Source organism: Diprion similis, chromosome 10, assembly GCF_021155765.1.
Source record: "Diprion similis isolate iyDipSimi1 chromosome 10, iyDipSimi1.1, whole genome shotgun sequence".
Classification (NCBI taxonomy): Eukaryota; Metazoa; Arthropoda; class Insecta; order Hymenoptera; family Diprionidae; genus Diprion; species Diprion similis.
Window position 1 is genome coordinate 4,551,330 of NC_060114.1, and position 12,767 is coordinate 4,564,096.

At 37.3% G+C, this 12,767-nt stretch overlaps 2 protein-coding genes across 2 annotated transcripts in view; both read left to right on the forward strand.

Moving 5' to 3' along the window:
* The first annotated feature begins 1,096 nt into the window (after positions 1 to 1,096).
* LOC124411388 (calpain-A-like) lies at positions 1,097 to 7,813 on the forward strand. The gene is made up of 9 exons (XM_046890480.1): positions 1,097 to 1,143; positions 1,315 to 1,378; positions 4,731 to 4,907; positions 5,048 to 5,235; positions 5,367 to 5,661; positions 6,594 to 6,730; positions 6,893 to 7,104; positions 7,283 to 7,431; positions 7,521 to 7,813. The coding sequence occupies exons 1-9, from the start codon at positions 1,097 to 1,099 to the stop codon at positions 7,779 to 7,781; spliced, it is 1,530 nt and encodes a 509-aa protein (XP_046746436.1). The 3' UTR covers positions 7,782 to 7,813.
* Positions 7,814 to 12,277: 4,464 nt separating this feature from the next.
* Positions 12,278 to 12,767, forward strand: part of LOC124411299 (baculoviral IAP repeat-containing protein 6-like) — a 44,113-nt gene continuing 43,623 nt past the window's right edge. Inside the window, exon 1 of the mRNA XM_046890361.1 lies at positions 12,278 to 12,554. Coding sequence (XP_046746317.1) covers positions 12,377 to 12,554 — 178 coding nt within the window. The 5' untranslated portion in view covers positions 12,278 to 12,376. The remainder of the gene's footprint in view (positions 12,555 to 12,767) is intronic.

A 12,767-nucleotide genomic window follows, 5' to 3' on the forward strand; every position in this document is an offset into this window, starting at 1 on the left:
GGATCAGAGCCAACCATTCGTTACCCAGTTTGCGGATGTCCACTTCCTTGTTAAAAATTTACTTCTTTGTTAGAAAATTTAATAGATTCGTTCGATTTCATTCCCGCAATGGTTTGTTTTATTCAGAAGTTGACTATTTCTCTAAATTCTCGTTGAGGCACTTTGTCGTCGCAGTATTATCGGTGAATATTCGATTTTTAACAATCGCATGGATATTGACTTTAGTTTTGAAAAACCAGCCAATTTAATTGTATCATTGGCAGCAGCAAAAAAAAAATGAAAGTCATTTCAAGTGAGAAATCGATTTATCTAAGCTCTTGTTGACAATGTTACTATTTTATTTTCTGGAATTAGATGAAAAACCATCGTATAGCTTGGGAATATTAATAAATTTTATAAACTCTCAATGTTCGGCCATCTCGCTCATATATTGATGAGAGGGTATTAAAATTCAACTGGACAACTGAAATTCCTCGACAACTTAATTTTTACTTCGTGTCAAATTCCGAAGTTTCTCGTAAAGATTGTTATTCGGGATGTGCTGGATATCCGGTTACTATCCGGTATCGGTGATGCACTAATCTGCTGTAAGAGAAAATTAAAATATCGGTACAAGTTGGAGCAATCAAAAAATGGAACGATTGAATGAAGGGATATGAAATTCCCTACTTTTAATGATATGATTAGGATGAACGTTTATTATGCAAAGTTTCCTATTTTAATATTTTTTATAATAAACGGTATCAATTCTGCGTTTTGTGGCTACAAAAGGTTTTTCTGTTTTCTCTATAAGTTCTTCCTGCTGCACTTAACAGTCTTCCCGAATTTACAGAGTTTAGCAACGCATCGCGTGCGTCGCTGCAGCCAATAAGAACGGCTGCGTACGACTTTTTGCTGCCGGATACCCAGTATCGTGTTATACGGAAAATTTGCTTTACGTCACATCCCTGATTATTATTATTGTTGTTGTTATTAACTTGCAATAATCCTAGGTGTGAGGATTGATTTGAACTGGAAAGTACAATCTGCATATTCTTCAATCCACTGCAAAGAAGGATAGAAAATCTGCGTCGACGATTCATACGATCGTATCAAGATGTCGAATACCAAGATCATCGAGGTCCCTGAAAACGATTCGCAAGAGTAAGTTGATTGAATAATTCACACATTTCAGTAAAAGCCTTGCTCCGAAAGTGACTCGACTGATGGCGAAGCGAATTTTCAGAAAATTGACAGTATGAAAAATGACAAACTCATATGCATCCTTTATTTTGGTGGAATGAACGACTATCGCTACAAGTTATTTCTTCACAGGAACGAAGGCGCGTCTACATCGTCGCCGAGAATCAACGAAAGTCGCAGAGACAACGTTTCCGAGGTATAATTGCTGGATTAATAGAGCAGCGTTATTACTTTATGAATGTGAATGAGAAGGAATCGTCGAAGGCTGATCCGAATTCAATTTATAATAACGAACGGATCATCGATTAATGATCGATACCAAAAACCAACTTCGGTAGAAATTTTTTCGCTGAAACTAGGCAAGAACCACTACAACATTCCATTGAAAAATTCTAGAATACTAGTAGTTAGCTGTTAAAAATTGGAATAAAGAAGAGAACGATAATGCATAATGCATATATTTTTGAGACAACTCGCGCAATGCTAAAATGTGCCAAATATCGTCCAAACGTATTCATCAATCCGTATTTTGTTCGAAACCTCTGGAATTGGTCTTGCCCTGAAGTTTTCATCAAACTCTTCAAATAATGATACTTTTATTGGCATCTATGTTTCAACGATTTATTTCTCGCTGCTTTTATCGCGAACTTTGACTGCTTCAGAAAAAAATCACTCACTCACTTATACTTCAAACAGTTTTTCAATCATTCGTAAAACAAAGAAGTTTCCTTTTGTATTTGAAATGTAGCCAAAATGCAAAGTTAGAAAATATCATATATAAATAAAGTTAGAGGTTCAGCATTATGAATTATGACGATTCAAATGACTGGCGATACAGCTGACGTCGGAGAATGGCAGTCATTGTCACATAATTCGTGTAAGATCGCACTCGCATTTTGTTTAGGATCGAAAACAAGGTATCTGCAAAGGTATGGCAATAACGAATATTATTGTACAGACTGAAAACAAGGTTGCTTGTTCGAAAACAATGCCTCCCAATTTCTTACGTCGGCTGCATCGCGAGTCATTGTCACATGATTGAATATCAATTCAATATCATAATGAATATTACTGTATCTGATTAAAATCCGCCTGCATTCAGGCAATCAAGTGTACGTTCTGCCGATTGACATTTGTTGCATGGTTGTCGATTGACGAGCGTAATGCGGAGTTGGCCAATCAATCACGAACAGTCATCGAGCCAAATCTCGATCGGTAAAATGCATTTTCATTGTCAGTTGCCAAAATACAGGAGAATTACGGCAAGATGTACCCTGAATTGCACGAATGCGGACGCATTAAAAAGCGATCATTTTGCGAATGTGACGTTCGTGATGATTCGAAAAAATGTAGATCAAGTTTCATTTGACTACTCTTCTCATTATAATAGTTTAATACATTAAGGTACTGTTTTTGACGTTAACGTCAACCATTTCGCAATAAAATAAACCGCTTTGCAATGAAATCGAACGTCTCTATTAGATTTTTAAGGAATGGCCGATATTTATAGGCTCTAATTTACAATTCCCATGTTTTTGTTCCAAATATGTATGGAAACCATCGTACCTTAGGAAAATATTATGGAATTCCCGGAGCACTAAGAAATGTTTCGAAATTCTTCCAAATTCTTTAAAATCCGTCAAACTCGTATGAAATCCTGTGAAATACTTATTTTTCGGAATGAAATCGAATGATTAGACTTTTATTAATTCAAAGTGATTTGAAATGAAAAGTGAACGTTTGACGATAAACTCTGGTTTCAAATTTTCGTATTTCTTTTTCTAAATTTTTAGCAAAATCGCCATAGCTTAGAATAATGTGAATGTAATAAAGTTCCAACAGGCGATTATCGCCCAATAAAATAAGCCCGGAAAGTTTCGACTCACCACTCACCAACCTCTTTGATGTATGTTGTTCAACTTTTTGTTCCTCTCCTCCAATTCTCGACTGCAGGATGGACTCGGCGAAGAAATTCAGCGAGACTGCCGAAAGGCGAAGTTTGGCACAGGATTATAAGTAATGCTGGACCGGGAAACGGGCTGGAGATTACACGCAAAATTTATTTAAAACGGGTCGAAGTAAACTTTCCCATAAGTGTAAATTGATTTCTGTTGTGTCGTCCCGTGTTAAAAATAAATCAAATTGCCGGCATAAAGTTGTTCGATTCAGTTCTCCGTTACCGCAATAACTGAGCTTAAAAAAAAATCTTGACACCTTCCAATATAGATATGGTAAAAAAAAAATTCAATAGCAATTTATTTATGTATTCATTTATTGATTCCCATTGCGTACACAGTACACTACAAAGAAGGTATCTGTACGTAGGGTTGGGATACTGTAGAAGTAATTTGTGTGCTAAAGAAACAGAGTTCGGTTCAAATTTATTATCCTGATACATCCCTAATCATTGATACATAATTTGATAACACAAACAAAAACAGAAACATAGAATTTCGCAGTGATATAACCAGATGGATTTGTTATACAATGTAAGACTAGAATTTTTCTAACAACTATAACCACTTCAAAATTTGATATAAGAAAAATGATTGCGTGAATGCGAGCCATTTTACAATTATTTATAAAAAACGACGTAATCTAAAAAAAAAAAAAATCTCTTCTCCGGCGACTACAAATATCGCATATAATAACATTTGAATGTCGCGATAAGCCGCAATCGTGAAGTAAAAATATACAAATTATAATATTTTAATTATGATTTTAATTACGATATTTTAATCGAAATACCACAAAGTGTAAGGCAGGTGTTTGTTATTTCTTATCGAAAATGTGATACGGTTTCCAAAAACGAGCGAAGGCTGGTATAGAAAGCGCAAATAAGTCTTATCGATTTCCGTCTCTCGAGATTTGGTGTTTAATTGTTTTTCTGACTTTCGGAGTAATCAGTCCGGTTTCCGGTTGCATATTCTTTATAAGCCTTTGGTCCACTCCAAGTCTCTACAGTTCCGTAGCTCACAATCAATTCAATTCAACTCACTTCCAAAGTCTGGAAAAATGAGCACCAAGGACCTTACTGTGGAAATTTCGAAGGTATATAATCGCACGTTCAATTGCTTTCATTTTCCTTTAAATAAAACATTTCTTTATACAATTGTACAGATAGGAAATTGGGATGGTTATCAGCCTCAATTTTGTTCACCAGATAATTTATTTTATAACAATATTGACTGTTTCTTGCGTATTTCAAGTTATCCAGTATTTGATTCAAATCAAATATCAGGTATGAAATTTTTACTTCAATTTCCCCCAAATTTCAGGAAAATATTCACAGTCAAAGTTATTAATCAAGTTTCTGGAAGAAAACTTGAACACCTTTCATGTATACCCAAAGTAATTAGATGAAATTAATTTGTAATTTGATTGGCTGCTGGTTTACTAAGCAAAATCAATTCTCCAAACGCACAAATCATTCGAATCATTCACCGTGATTTTTATAAGAAAGAAAATAACAAACTTACACGTAATCGCATGAGCACCTTCCGTTACTGTGAACATTTTATCGACTAACAAATTAACTATGTTCTTAGACCAATAAGGAAGGTGATGGGGAATTCCAAGACTTCCATCGAATCAAAAGAGAATTGTGTTCGAAGGGAAAACTGTTCGAAGATCCACTATTTCCGGCAGTATATACTTCTTTATTTCCCAAAGAGATTCCCAAAAACCGTACTGCATACAAGTACGTTAAATGGGTACGACCAAAGGTAAAGAATCATCTTGATCGATCGATAAAACAGACTCGGGCTGTCCGTGGTACGGATAATGTGAGATGATTAGAATTAATTTTGAAATGAAAACGATTTATACAATTAACGGTGATTTCAATGTTTCAACTCTCTATAAGGAAATTGTTAGTGAACCGAAATTTTTCGTGGATGGAGTCTCTCGATTCGATATCGAGCAACATGGGTTCGGCAATTGTTGGCTAATCGCGGCAATATCTCGACTGGCTATGGATCCAGAGCTGTTGTTCCAAGTCGTGCCTCAGGATCAGGACTTCGACGAAAACTACGCTGGAATATTCCATTTCAGGTACGTGCACATCGATTTCAGTTGCAACGGAAAATTCCGAGGGTCGTTGTGATTTGAGGTACCAACCATAAGACCTTGATTCCATGAGTTTCTTCAAATTCCTTCACCGTTTGTTTGAACCTCCCGCGCAGATTTTGGCGGTATGGAAAATGGATCGAAGTCGTGATTGATGACCGTCTCCCAAGACTTGGGACTGCTCGATCGAGTGAAGTAACTGAGTTCTGGAGCGCTTTGCTCGTCAAAGCTTACGCCAAGTTTTACGGCTCCTGGGAGGCCACCGAAGACGGTGAATCGAACGAAGCTTGGCAGGATTTTACCGGTGGTCTGACTTCGGTTTACGACTTGGACGTTGCACGGCCAATACCTTTCGAACTTTTACTGGATGCTCAGGAAAAGAAGCTGCTTATGGGATGCGGTACGCCTAAGGTACGGATCCCCAGACAAAAACCACTTTAACCCTTAACGGCATATTGGCATCCCAGAATGCCACCTGTTTTAAAACACGTTTTTACGATTTTAGAGTAGTTTTATTCGATTTAACCGGTTTTTTTGTTGTAATTTTACGATCTTCATATGTTAGAGGATCAAAGTTTACGTTCAAATTGTTTTTATGTTTCGTTAATTTGTTTATATAAATTAACAAATTCTGAAAAATAGCACTTTTTTTTAGAAAAAAATCTATTATTGAAGATAGTTTTAAGATTATCCTTACGATTTTTGGTAGGCAGGGGTTTTTAGGGTCGCTGATTACGAATCCGTTATCAGATTTGCAAAATTCAAAATGGCGGACACAATATGGCGGCTGTACACTTCAAATGATGGATTTTATGACCGCAAAACGATTGCAATTAATTTGAAAGTATGGAAAAGATCTTGGGTTTTATTATTTGCAAAGGTCAAACGACTTTTTGCGTTTCGGTCCGCCATCTTGAATTTCTAACTTTTGAGTGCGGATTCGTAATCTGCGACCGAGTACCAACTTTCGCTCTCGTCTAACGAGTTTTTGCACGTTTGGTCCGCCATATTAAATCCGCCGTCTTGAATTTTCAAATTTTGTGTGCATATTCGTAATCAGCGACCCCAAAAATCCTCGAGTACAAAAGTTCAAGTCGATGGTAAGTAAGGAAAAATGTGTGCCGCTAAGAGGTAATTAGACCTAGAGCAAGAAATCACCTGGAAATTAAAAAGCGTCAGCATTTTAGAGTTTCTTTCATATTTTCGTAAAAAAGTTTTTAATCCAGTACATCTCTACGGCAATGATTTAATAAAGAACGTTAGAAAAGATAAATCCACTCACGTTTCGTCCGGTTTCGATTATTTCTCCTCCCAATTTTGTGAATGTTCAATTATTCTCACAGATTCTGAAGAAACGTGAAGGCTTGTACAGTAATCATGCCTACTGTATTACGCAAGTCTCTAAGTACAAGGGGAAAGATATGGTGAGGCTGAGGAATCCATGGGGTCATGAGGAATGGACAGGCCGTTTTTGCGATGAGTAAGTATTTGTGTATCTACTTCTATTTATTCCACATTTTTACCATTCAGGAAATAACAGCAGCGATCCCGAACTTCTTAATTTGTGTTTATGAGAAAGCCCGATTAATTTTTCAAACAAAATGCAATAAGTTAGTAGTTAATTGAACCAATTTTTTGACAGCGATCCTGTGTGGAAAGCTGATGTTGAGATGGCAAAGGCGTTGAACGTCAAGGCTGACGAAGACGGCGAATTTTGGATGCCCTTCGAATTGGTTTCGGATTATTTCGCTGCACTTGAAATTTGTGACACGCTCAATGTAGGCACAAAACAATTGGAAATCATTACTTTTGAAGGAGAATGGAAGTACGAGACTTCTGCGAAGGGTCACTTGAGTACGTATCTTTTGAAATTGATCATCTTCATTGCAGAAACTATCATATTTCTCGTATTGTGTAAGGATCCGATGTTTGAAGAAAATCTCAATTCGTTTCTGTATATTTTTCCACATCTCACTCTGGTTTTTGGGTCTTTAGTCCCAGTTCTGTGGAATAAGTTTTGCACTATTTCTAGGAACGTTGTCACAAAATCCCCAATATCGTATAACGTTGGAAAAATCGAATCAACCGGAGGAAAACTGCACGATAATCGTGGCATTACTGCAGAAAAATCGAAGGACGAAACGACTAAAGAATCTAAGAATCGGATTCGAAATTTATCAGGTACGTCTGGGTTTTCAATAATTCCAAAGAACATATTTTCGTCGAAAATGACTATCAAGAAATCATCACCTTTTAACTTTTCCAAATAGTTGGACGATTCTGAGAAATCACCAAACCCCCTGGACATGAATTTTTTCCAAAAAAATGAGTCCATATCTGGATGCGGTCCGATTGGAACGAACCGCGAAGTTCAGCGCAAATTCGAACTGGTTCCCGGAGTTTACTGTATAATTCCTTGTGTCTACCGGGAGAGTAGCTCGAATAAGGGAGTCGAATTCCTGGCCTTTTCCGACGAAGAAGAACAATTCTTGCTCAGAGTTTTCTTGGGGAATTCAAATACCTTGATATAAATGTCGTAATTGTGGAATTTGCGATCGCCATTGACAGACACAGGAAATCATATCCTGTTTGCTAAAGACTTATAGCTTACAGTATCATCTCAATATTTGTAACAAGTGAACCGTGAACATTTCACAAACTCATTCTAATAGTTCACTTATTATATAATAAACTTGAATTCTGTAATCATGAATTTGTATAAAGCCGTTAGTAACATCAAGCGAATTCTGATCTTATCAATGAATGATGTGTATGGCGGTGAATAAATGCGTTATTGACACCATGAACTGTATAATTTTGTTCCTCTCCGAATTATTTCATCCTAGTGAAGAGCTGGTGGTTCGTCAAATCACGAGCATATGTTTCCACATGGCGTGATTACGTAAAGAATTGTGACAACTGTCATCGAAACTCATCAACTCTAAATGTCTGCACTACATCCAAAGTCACTCATGGCTTCCAGCAGCCGATGTTTACATGGAGTTACTTCGTTCAAGTCTGCAGTTATTTTTGACGTACAATGACGACGAAAATCATCATGCATTACATCGTCATCATCGTCATATCATCATATATACATAGTATTAAAGTTGGAGACCAAATTCCAGATGTCCGGATGTTCGGATGTCCAGAAATTAAATTCTGACATAACCAAACTTTTTCTTGTTCTGACGTCACAGCTTGAGAATCTTCGACAACGAAAATTGGTCAGCAGAATTCTCCAGTTCGAAAACGGACGCTCAGATGAGAAGACGTACGGAAATCGCGTCCGTGAATTTCGACCACCAGGTTTTCTATCTTTTGGATTCTGCGCTTCAGGTCTTTTACCTGGGCTATTTGGACTTTTAAGACTAGCGCTCCGTAGTTCCTGCGCTTCAGGTCCTTCACCTGGGGAATTTCGACTTCCGGGTTACTTACTCGGTGAATTGCGACTCCTAGATCTTCTACCTGGTGATATTGGAATACCAGGACTAGCGCTCCGTGGATTCTGTGTTCCAGGTCTTTTACCTGGGAAATTTGGACTTTTAGGACTAGCGCTTCGTAGTTCCTGCGCTCGAGTTCCTTTAGCGCTCAGGTTTTCTGAGGCTTTTGTTTTAAGTACAAACTTGTCCTGACGGCTTTGGAGGGTTTTTGAAGGACATGGTATCACGCGCTTGGTCGTAGTGCAATGAATCAGATGTGACCTGAACTTTTGACCCAACGTTTTATTCAGCCGTCGACAACACTGCAAGGTTCTCGTATGAAATCAACAATATATTCAAGAATTTTTAGAAGCTGAAACTTGATGCCGAAAAACTTGCAAAAATTCTTCGACACGTGCCCAGATGTCTGCCAGACTGGTATTTTCTTTCACAATTTTCGGAGTGAACATGGTGGATTGAACGCAAAAAAACTGAAATACACGTTTTTTATGATAACTTTGAGCAGATTCAAGTTAGAAGGCTGAAATCCAATATGAATCAATCATTGATCAATAGAAAACAGAAAGTCACGCAGAATTCAATCCGAACGGGGACATTTTTGGCATGCTTATCCGGCTCAGGCCCGAGAATGCGGGTAAAGCCGTAACGGGCAGCTAGTTTCATCATAAATATCTTTGAAAAGTTTTATGCCGTTAGGAAAGCACAAGTTTAAAATACAGAAGTATATACCTAACGCCCAATATCAACAGGTTGATCGCTACCGCTATAATTGGTCCGTTTAATCGGCACGAAACCATGATATTGTATAACAAGCTAGTGTTGTTGACTGTTTTTTTTTTTTTTTTCTTATAAATAATCGACCATTACGGTAATGCCGATAGGAAAACACAAGTTTAATTAAAACACAGAAGTATACATATAATATACAGCGTAATCTAAACGGGTTAATCGCTGCGGCTATAACTACTCAGTTTACCAAAAAAAAAACTATAATATTATATAAGAAGCTAGTGTTATTCACTGCTTTTCATATTCTGGATGAAACTTTGATTCAAATAACCACGAGGGTGGGTTAAAATTCATATGCTTCATTTCGAGATTTTTGGTATTTAGACGTGTTGGATTCCTGAGAAAAATCGTTTTTTCACAATAGTTTTTCAACTTCCAATATGAACAATTACAGTTTTCAATGATTTACCTCAAATGTGAAGACGACAATCTGAAATGCTTTATCCTCATTGCCGCGATCCTAAATTTTGTTCGATTATAGGAAGACTGTCTGACATTTAAATTCAATTTACCGTACGAAATTCACACCTCGTCTATTTAATTAACAAAAAATTTCATAATAATAAGGAAAGTGGAGCCGAAACGATGAGGATAAACTATCCGAGAATACTGTCTTCAAATTTAAAGCAAATTGTTCCCGCCGTTTTTGAGATATCGTGGGTTTTAATGAAAAAAGTACGTGAATGCAGCTCAATTTACATGCTGTGAACAAAACGAACCCCACTTCAATCGAATAAGTGGCTGTTGAGATATAAAAATGCAAAATTCACCCGCTTCTTTTTCCGCCGAATTTATGCAATTCAGAATAGATCACAGCCGAAATTCGTCCGCATTTCGATAACTGAGAGTAGATTCTGTGGATCAACATCAGTTACGTAATCGCCAACGAATCGTGAAACACCGAAAAATGTCGATCGGTACAATGTAGCTTGAATTGCATAAATGCAGGCGGATTCATACTCTGTTAAATCGTCGCTGTAACATCGTGCACCGCAATTTCGCGAACTGTACACCTTATTTAGATTGGAACCCTGAGTTTACTGTATCATTCCCTGTATCTATACCATAATCGACATCTCATCACTAATTAAGTTTTCAATGACTAACGCATTCCTTTTTTATTGTGTATTTTTTTACAATTTATAATGGGCCATCGCTGCATTATTCATTACAAATTCTCAGTGAATATTGAAATTTTTTTCCATTTAGCATTATTTTGGTGATTACTGATGGTACATCATTATGCATTATTTCAATAATTGATAATGGAACACGGCTGCATTATTCGTTACATATTCAATGTATAGTGTATTTTCTCCAATCAAAAATACAACTTCACTTATGAATTTATCATTAAAAACAGTGTAAAATTAAAGGCATTTGCGGTGATAAGATACTCAGTAAATTATAAAAAAAAAAAAAAAAACATTAAAAAAATACGACTGTTTAAAATGAAAGCAGCAACCTCTTCGTTCCCATTTTCCTTCAGTTGTCATTATTACCAATCTAGTCACCCTAATGAAATAAACTGCTAAAAGCCTCATGATGTCGTCAATTGATCCTTGGTCCCAAACCATAAGCCCCACTTCCTCTTCTCACCGACGAATAATTCCCGGCATCGGTTCAAACTCTGTCGATCAAGCTGCGCCAACTTTTGCGCGCAGCCGCCTCCTATATAAACTTGCTCCGACCGTTATGGCGGCCATTCTCGCTCGAATCGCCATCCTGCTCACCTCGGCTAGTCTCTTTCCTCTTCTTCACGTCGTGCTTTCCGGTCGCTCACAATCCTCTCAAGGTGGATGTTCATGAGCGGCAAAAATTGACAGCAACATTTCCCACTATCAAAGCATTCTAATTGATTGACTAACCTAACCAAACCTTAGTAAATGCTGCTACTCTGCTACGTTTTGCTGCTCATCAAATTTCGGCCTTATTCGACACCGGATTGCAAAGCATTACCACCTGAATCGAGCTGGACGATAAAGTAACCAAAGATTAGTAGAACTTTTGAGTTTCCCCCCACGTTTGTTGGTAACAGAATTTTATCGCAAGGCACTCTCGAGACAGAAAACCAACTAATTTACAGTGTTAGTTATTAATATATTAATGCTACCACTCTTACTAGTCGATTTCTTTGGCAATATTTATTTTTCTTGATCTGGTATGATCACTGATCTCTATAGGTCAGCGTTCTCGAGTTCATGAGTAGCTCTGCCTCTGTCCTGGGGAGTTTTGAGCGCTAACAGCCAATTCCGAAATGCACGATCAAAATCGAAAATGATTACACAGAACTGACCCGATCGAGAAATTCAATCATGATGATTGTTACATCGTTCTTTCTAAACACTTCGAACATTCTTACGTATAAAATGAAAATGTTATACTTGAAGATTCGATTAATTTTTTGATATAATCTGCGGTAAAAAATTGCTTGATAGTAAATTTGAGACACATTGAAGATCGTTTCAAAATCTGCTTTAACATAAGATCATATAAAATACGTAAGCTTATTGCTCTTCGAATGAGAACAGCATCAAGAAACAATGATGATACATTATTGCTCAAATTTTGTTGTAAAAACTACTATAATTTTATTTCTCATCGAGCAAATTTCAAATTTCCCGCCATAACTCGGGCAATCGCCGTAGTCGATTCTTTAAGGACCTCACTTGTAAGCCACTTCAAACCGAAGATAACGTGATAACGCCACTCTACATATGACTTTCCTGCACCGTGATTATCGATTATTCGACTATCGATTGAGTGAAATTTGTCTACGTTCAGACCGGCCTGATGACGTTCGATTCCAAGATGGCGGAGACGAATACGCCATGTTTTTTGTAATGTTCGCGCATTAGAGAATTTGTTTGAGGATCGTAATTCGTTTAAGCAAAATGGCTGATGATGATCCGTGGTCATTAAAAGAAGACGGTTACTTAAACGTAGACACCGAGTGCAAGAGTATAATATATCATCCAAATTTAAATGTGGTTTTAATTACGACCGCCGATGCCCAAGTTTACGTCTTCGATGTCAACTCCGGGGTAATTCTGCAGAAGACTTCCTTGTCTGGTAAGATTCTACCCATTAAAATCACTCAAATTCAAAACTAGAATCAACGTTCAACCACCAAATTCGGATAAAATGGATTCATGGAAAACTTGAAACGTCGTGTACACACTTTCCATGGTCAAGGTCGCTTCCTCCAACATGTCAGACTACCTATGAATGCACGACACATTCTTTCCATCGTTTTTTTTCCGCAAGCAACTATCATCATGCGTT

What these genes read in the sequence shown, in the direction of transcription:
- LOC124411388 (XM_046890480.1), top strand. Translation starts at nt 1,097, where the DNA reads ATGTCGAATACCAAGATCATCGAGGTCCCTGAAAACGATTCGCAAGA. An exon ending in CCTGAAAACGATTCGCAAGA is followed by an intron (nt 1,144 to 1,314) that starts GTAAGTTGATTG and finishes ATTTCTTCACAG; the next exon opens with GAACGAAGGCGCGTCTACAT. An exon ending in GCAGAGACAACGTTTCCGAG is followed by an intron (nt 1,379 to 4,730) that starts GTATAATTGCTG and finishes CTATGTTCTTAG; the next exon opens with ACCAATAAGGAAGGTGATGG.